The 8,046-nt window shown below is 43.9% G+C and overlaps 2 protein-coding genes across 2 annotated transcripts; one reads left to right on the plus strand and one right to left on the minus strand.

Annotated features, from left to right (window-relative positions):
* Nucleotides 1-1,043: 1,043 nt before the first annotated feature.
* On the plus strand, nt 1,044-5,879 carry AK88_04044 (uncharacterized protein; the record flags this gene model as incomplete). The annotated part of the gene is made up of 1 exon (XM_012481654.1): nt 1,044-5,879. One exon carries the CDS (start codon nt 1,044-1,046, stop codon nt 5,877-5,879), a length of 4,836 nt encoding a protein of 1,611 aa, XP_012337077.1.
* Nucleotides 5,880-6,319: 440 nt separating this feature from the next.
* Nucleotides 6,320-7,551, minus strand: AK88_04045 (uncharacterized protein; the record flags this gene model as incomplete). The annotated part of the gene is made up of 2 exons (XM_012481655.1): nt 6,320-6,900; nt 7,098-7,551. The coding sequence occupies 2 exons, from the start codon at nt 7,549-7,551 to the stop codon at nt 6,320-6,322; spliced, it is 1,035 nt and encodes a 344-aa protein (XP_012337078.1).
* Nucleotides 7,552-8,046: the final 495 nt, after the last annotated feature.

The following is an 8,046-nucleotide window of genomic DNA, read 5'->3' on the forward strand; positions in this document are numbered from 1 at the left end:
AATGTATGTGCATGCACAGTTGGGTTCCAAAAAAAAAAAAAAAAAAAGGAGAGCCTATGTGCATAATGCAAAAAAAAATATTCACCTGAACAGGTAGCGAAAACAAAGAAAAAAAATACACTTTTGCCTGAACAAGCGAGGGAAAAAAAAAAAAAAAATTCGCCGGCTTTTTCTTTAAGAAGCTAAATTGTGGACTTATTTGGCCTAGTTGAAAAAAGAGCGCATGTGATTAACGTAGATAGATGAGGGTATGCGCTTTAAGAAGGAAAATCCCCCAAAGCTGAAGAGGGAGCATAATATGAGGTGAGGGAACTCCATTGGGGAAGTTTTACACGAGTAACTGACCGAATCGTATGCCGAATTCGTGTCAGAGTGCACATTCAAGCATGAGGCGTTTCAACAAGGGAGGGAGAAAGAATAAAGGCATCTCGCGACGACAGAGTTGAACAGTTTGAGGGGATAATTGAAAAAAGCGGAAAAAGATAACAACGCAGAATACAGGGGATTGATCTGCCGGAACAGATACACGAGCAGGAGATACCCACAGAGGGGTTACTCCCAGCAGACGCGCCAAAAAAAACAATAAAAAATAAATGACAAAAGGGAGGAGAACGAACTTATGCCATTCACAGCGCAGGTGTAAAGATGAAAAGACGACCTGTTCCCATAATGCTGTGTCCGCGATGTTGCTGCATATTGATTGTGGCACCTTCGTAAGAACAACTTTTGCATAAATCAAAAGAAGTGGGAGGAAGAATCAGCGGGCATCAAGCTAATCGATTGGATAAAAATACACTCTACGCTGGCGTGCAGAAAAATGCCAGTGGAAGCGCTCACATGAGATAGAGCAAAAATAGGGAAACCCATTGGGGAGACGAATAACTCGCCCAGGTTGTACTCCTTACAAATAGCGGACGTAAAAATGGACGGGGACACAAAGTATAATTTCATTTTCTTTTTTTTACGCCCCCCACCAGAATAAGATAAGGGGCTTATTTCGCTCACCCACTTAATTTTAATAACCTACATGAGGTGTGAAAACTATGAATTTTGTTTCGAAACAATTCTGCCTTTTTATCCTTTGGGTGATCTTACACACAGCAATCCCGTCCTATTGTCGCATATCAAATTACAACACGGTTAAGGTTGATAGTGGAAGGCTGTCATTCCCCCTTTATGACATTTTCAGCAACAAAAAGAATCTACAAAGGGCACACTTTGCTGTAAGGAGGACAAAATGGAAAGGGAGTAAACAACCTTTGAGCAAACTCTGTAACATACAAGTAAAAAGCGAGGATAACAAATCGAAGAATTGTTCCCCTACCCAAAAGTGCTTACTTGAAAATGTAGCTAGCACTTTTAAAAATGCCAAGGGGGGAAGTTTCCAAGGTGGCCTAAGGGATGGTCTACACGGGGACGCCCCAAAGAAGTGGCCACAGTTAAGCAAACACACAGAAGGGCGAGATAAGAAAAAGCCTAGTCTGTGTGACACTGCTAACCGTATGAATTATAGCACAAGACGGGCAAAGGGACAAGCGACCAAGCATCAAGTACTACACTGTGATTCAGACCATCCACATGAGGAAACTCAAGCACCGAATGACGTGGAACTCCTGCAGAAGGAAAAAAAATATAGCAGACAAATATACACACACGGATATGAAGAAGAAAAAAAAATTCGAAAGAGCAAAATATTAGTCATCGGCCTAAACGGAGTAAGTAGCGAAATATGCAAAAATTTAATCCTTTGCGGAGTGAAGGAAATAGGAATATATGACAATGACATTTTGAGCGTGGATGATGTAGATAATCTCTTCTTTTGCGAGAAGAAATTTATAGACAAGGAAAAAAAAAGCATAGCTTGTGTGCAGAACATGCGTAAGCTGAGTGACAACTGCAAAATTGAAGTGGTCACAAATGTTGAAAATGCGGTGCAACACTACGACGTAGTTGTGTCCGCAAATCAAAGTGAGCAGTTTAACATAAAACTGAGTAATCTGTGCAGAGGGGGCAGTGCGAAAAAGGAGAAAAACAAGTTCATTTGTGTAAATACAGTGGGTCTGTTTGGGCGTATTTTTGTCGACTTTGGACAGTTTTCTTATTCCAGTTCGAACAGCAATGGCGACTCGTACGATATAAGCAAAGTGGAACTCGAGGGCGATGGTCACGTCGTCCTTCATCTTCTGCCCAACTATAGGGACGTCCACCTGAGCGAAAATGATGTCCTAATTCTACGTGTGCAAAAAGGAGATCAGCAGGTGGTGAATATTCCCTGCGAAATTACAGACGTGTGCAAGAGAAGTAACAAAATCCGCGTCAACATTTTGAAAAAAAAAAATGCATTGGACACGTTTGCGCGGTGTGTGCTCTCCCTCCGAGTTGTACAGTATGTAGAAAAAAAGAGCCAGCATCTCGGTATCCATCTGTTTGAAAAATTGAGGAAGACGCTCCAACGAAAAAGCGGCAATCAGTGTGTGCAAGAAATGCTTGTGAAAAATTCCCCCCGCAATATAAGTATCAACAAAGTGCCTGAACAGGTCAGGTTAAATTATCAAAGTTTGGAGGAATACTTAAATGGTGTGCAGGGAAAACTAGATAGGGGAAAAAGCTATGCACCGTGGTCTCTCCTCATGGCGTTGTTTAGACGTCAAGATGAAGGAGACCAAGTGAGCGACGAAGAGGTGTGCTTTCTATGTTACGATGAAATGATAAAACATAAGAAGGGGGAGAAAATATTCACCCCAGAGGATATTCAAGCGTTTCAAAACTGGTGTAAAAAAAAAAAAAAAAATATGAACGTTCAGGTAGTAAATCAATTTTGTTCAGCTGCACACATCGAATTGTCGCCATTTTCTGCATTTTTTGGATCTTTGGTAACGCAAGAAATTTTAAAAGGTGTAACGGGCAAGTTCAAACCGATTTACCAGACCTTTTTTTTCGATAAGAGAGATTTATTTCCCTTTTCCAAAATTACTCACAAGTATCACGGAAGGCACATGCATCAGTTGAATTTTTTTGGGCCCCAATTTCAGAAATTTCTGAACGACCTGAATGTTTTGCTTATCGGGTCAGGTGCCTTGGGGTGTGAGTTTTTGAAGCTGCTGGCACTGATGGGGGTTTCCTCGCGTAGGGACATATCCCCTGGGGGGCGTATCCAAGTGGTCGATTACGACCTGATTGAAGAATCCAACTTGTCTAGGCAGTTTCTGTTCAGTGCAAAAGACGTGGGAAAGTTGAAGTGCCAAGTGGCTGCAGAGAATGTTAAGAAGTTAGACCCAAATGTGAACTGTGGTTTTGTGAAAATGAAGGTGGATGAGTCCATCTTGGGGAACCGAGGCTTGCTTCTGAATTGGTTGTTTTCTAACTCGATGAGTAATGACCAAAAGGGGACACACATAAATAGTATTACTTGCATGGAAGGAACTAATGGGAAGGAAAAAATAAAACAAAGATCGCCTAACAGAAGAAGCACCTCCCCCATTGTGTGCATCCTCTGTTTGGACAATTTCCAAAGCAGAGCAGTGTGCGACACATTCTGTGTGATGAACTCCATTCCAGTGGTCGAAGCAGGCATAGAGGGTCTGAAGGGAAGTAGCCAAATAGTTATCCCCTTCTCAAGTGAGACTTATACGAGTAACTCGATCGAGGGGGAAGTCGACCAGGAGGCAAATAACTCGTGCACGATTACATCTTTCCCTAAAAACCCTAAGCATGTAATTCAATTTGCAAGAAGCGTTTACAATCATTATTTTACCGATAATGTGATCAAAATGAATAAATTTTTAAATGACCCTGTTTCTTTTATTGGGCATATATGCACCTACGACAACGTGAGCAATTTGCTTCACTTTTTTAAATTAACAAAAATGTATTTCAATCCAAAGGTCCACAAAAATGTACAGCTGCTTTGGGAAAACACCTTTGTGAAAAATATTACTCACTTGCTCAAAAACAACGAAGCAGAATTGCACAAGTACTTTGAAGAAGTTCAGAAGTTGCCAAAGCCGGTTTCGTTCCATCGGGAAAATAAAAATCACTTGCTTTTCTACCAGTGTGCGTTGAAAAATTTTAAAAAAGTTTTAAAAAATTTGACAGACGTTTTGGCTAGCGAGAAAAGTCAGCATAGAGGTGTCTTCTTTTTTAAGGATGAGGAAGTGGGAGGCTCCAAATGCCCCTCCTTTGAGGACGCAATAGGAGAAATTGTTTCGAAGAATAATTTGCGCGTGGATGTGAAGCGGCTGCTGTATTTTCTCTCCATCATCCGCAGGAATAGCGATCAGCAGTTCTATGCCTCCATAGAGAAGGAGCTCTTCGGTGTGTTCAACAACCCCGTGTTGCTTTTAGCTCTACGGTGGGTGCAGCAGCAGAGGGGCGAAGCGGGAACAGAAGCAGCAGTGGGGCAGGCGGATGCCCCCCCCAGCGGCCGCAAAGAAGTCTCGCTGCTCACGCCCCTGATTTGTAACCTGCAGGACGACAAGGACGACATCAACTTTGTGTTCAGCCTAACCAATGTACGAAACGAAAATTACAATTTCCCGCAGCTTCCCATGCTGGAGTTTTTTAAAGTGTGTAACAACATCGTGCCGTCGATCGTCACTGTCGTTTCAGCCATTTCAGCTCTGGCGTCCCTCGAGTTGTACAAGCTGGCCCATTTGATGCATTCGCGTGGGAGCAAAGCCCTAATGGGAAGGAACCAAATGGTAGGGGGAGGAGGCCACCTAACCAGCCAGCCGCTAATGCCTGAGGGAGCCCCCCCCGAGGATCTAACTCAATTTCGTGAAGAAAAACTCAAGGACCTAACCATTTACACATACGGAAGGAAGGTCTACATTAGGAAAAACGGAAAAGCGTTGCTCTCTTTTTTTAACGTGCCTTACGATGAGCTTCAAATCCTGTCAAGCGCAGTTAACAACAATTATGTGAACCTGGAAGATAATTTTTTTACCCATTCTCAGCTCACTAGTGTGTGTCCTCCTTTGTCGTATGAAAACGCCCCGTCAGAATTGATGAGGAAATTTCAATTTTCCGTTTGGAACTATCTCTATGTTAATATTTATCCTAGAGGGGGAAGGAGGAAGGGCAGTGGAGGGTGCACCGTGGGGGACTGCGGACTGCCCGTTGGTCCGTTCTACTACCGAAGTGGGGAGCAGCACGTGGAGGGGCAGCTGGCCGAGGCTAGTAGGGCGTTGCGGAAGATGGCGCAGAAAGTGCCTTCTGCGGCGATCCGCGGCGTGTTGAGCGGCGCAAATGACGATGCTGCTAAGGGGGCGAACAATGTTAGCCTGGATGACGGCGTGAAAGAGGTAACCAAATTGGCAGACTCCATCCTGGAGGACCTCCACACCGTGGGCACCGCATCCGAAGACGAAGCGTCTCTTCACCAGACACATGTACACATTCGCGACATAAAAAAGAACGTGCAGCTACTGATGGACCAGAGCAGAAACGCAGGAGGAGAGTCGTCCAAGGCGGAGGTGGAAAAAACACTAGCCGATTTAGTGAACACTTTAAAAAAAGTGAAAAAAAATACGGAGAAAATGAGCAGCGAAGCAAAAGCATTTATAAAGATGAGGAGCAAAGAAACCAGAGAAGACGTCACGTTGGAAGAACTGGTGACTTGTCTTGAGGTTCTCTTCAGTGTGTCCATTCAGACAATTGGGGTGAGGGACAAAATTATTTACACAAAATTTCAGTTGCCCTCATTTAGACACTCTGGAAGGAAGAAACTCTCCGTTATTTTGCAGGAGCTGTTCAAGGAAGGTGCAAGTGCAGGTGCAGATGCAGTGGCGAGTACCTACGTGCTGCATATCTTCGCTACTGATAGTGCGGGAAGGGAAGTCAGCCTGCCCGACGTGCAGGTCAATGTGCACCAGCATTGAGGTTACTTTCCGCAAATGGATAGCAACTGCAGGAGGTAAAAATAAAATTTCCCCTGAAACGCTCCTCCGCTGTTGTATTTTCATGCTTTTTTTTTTTTTTTTTGTCACGCACTATAGCTTATTTGCCCTCGTGTGAGGGGTTCTTCAAAAATTACTTTTTTTAACGTTTTAATGACTTAAAAAAAAAAAAAAGAGGCAATCTCCAGGTAGGGCGGTTCACAATCGCGCCATCCTCGTAAAAGCGACGCAGAAAAGCGACGCGGCAAATGGGCACAAAAATGGGGGGCAAATTCTCCCATTGTGCTCGCCATTTGGCTCCGCAGGGGGTCTCCTCTGCATGTAAGGCGGTGTAAAAACTGGGTCCAACGAATTCGAGGATGGCGTAGGGGGGTGCATCGCTGCGCGTCGCTACCCGTGTCTACTCCAGTGCTACACCCCTGTCAGATAATCTTCTTGGACGTGAAAAACCGCTTAAAGTAGAAATCCTGGATGATGGCCGCAACGATAATAATTAAAATGTTCATGAGAGAGAACCACATGAGGGTGTCATTGAGTTTGTCACTGGCCTTCTTTTCATTCTCCTCTGAAGCTTTAATTCGTTTTAAATTCAAGTGGAAGCTAGTCATTTGGTCAACGATTTGCTTTAAGTATATGGTAGCTTCATTCAGGTGTTCCGTTTTTGCTATTTGCGCATAGTCCCTTGCTTCCGTCCCGTGCTTTATTTCAAACAGTACATCCAACACTTTATTCGAACTGTTATATGCACAGAAGGAGTAGGAGGTAGAGTAGAAGGTTGTGAAGGCCGTCTTTATGTCGTACTCATTAATGGTTTCAAATATAGGCAATCTCTTCTGGAAGTTAAAAGTTCTTTCATGTATGTCTGTGTCGTATATAAATATGGAGATGGGTACACTTTTGTTTTCTGTTTTGAATTTCCCCACAACAAGGGTGTCTTTGTTAATTCGCTCCTTTAAGCATTTGATTTTGTTTGGCCGCACGCTGATGTAAACTTCTATCGCTCCTATGCGCAGGCATTGCAGGGTCAGCACCACGAGCAGTGCCGCCAAACGGGTCAATCTCCCCACCATGACAAAGTGGTAACTCTGGAGAGGCGTACAACTCCCAGTGTGAAGTGGTGTAACTAGTGCGAAGTGGCTACCCTTCCCCTTGGGCCGATGCGCATACAAATGGGAGTGTGAAGCGTTGTAGCGCCGTGACTTCGCTTCTCCCTCAGATACCACTCTGCTAGCGCGTCTCCGGGAAGCATTTCCTCCACAGCGCCCCCTTCACAATTCATACACAACGTTTTTTTTTTTTTTTTATATTCCTTGTTGATTCTTCCCAAGGGGGATATTCGTCCTAGATTAACATGGAAGGTTGTGAAGGCCGTCTTTATGTCGTACTCATTAATGGTTTCAAATATAGGCAATCTCTTCTGGAAGTTAAAAGTTCTTTCATGTATGTCTGTGTCGTATATAAATATGGAGATGGGTACACTTTTGTTTTCTGTTTTGAATTTCCCCACAACAAGGGTGTCTTTGTTAATTCGCTCCTTTAAGCATTTGATTTTGTTTGGCCGCACGCTGATGTAAACTTCTATCGCTCCTATGCGCAGGCATTGCAGGGTCAGCACCACGAGCAGTGCCGCCAAACGGGTCAATCTCCCCACCATGACAAAGTGGTAACTCTGGAGAGGCGTACAACTCCCAGTGTGAAGTGGTGTAACTAGTGCGAAGTGGCTACCCTTCCCCTTGGGCCGATGCGCATACAAATGGGAGTGTGAAGCGTTGTAGCGCCGTGACTTCGCTTCTCCCTCAGATACCACTCTGCTAGCGCGTCTCCGGGAAGCATTTCCTCCACAGCGCCCCCTTCACAATTCATACACAACGTTTTTTTTTTTTTTTTATATTCCTTGTTGATTCTTCCCAAGGGGGATATTCGTCCTAGATTAACATGCACAAAAAAATACAGTTGCATAATATGTGCACGCAAAATGTGCAGGCAAAATGGGGGAATTTTTTTTTTTTGTTTTTTTGGCTAACTTGTACTGACAAATTTGGGACAGAGGACTCGATCACATTTTACTTAACAACATTTTATCAACGCGGAAATAGCTACACAGGTGGGGGAATCTACGCAACAATTTTCACCCTGTGAACAAGAGCAC

The sequence above is a fragment of the Plasmodium fragile genome (genome assembly GCF_000956335.1).
Source record: "Plasmodium fragile strain nilgiri unplaced genomic scaffold supercont1.52, whole genome shotgun sequence".
Classification (NCBI taxonomy): domain Eukaryota; phylum Apicomplexa; class Aconoidasida; order Haemosporida; family Plasmodiidae; genus Plasmodium; species Plasmodium fragile.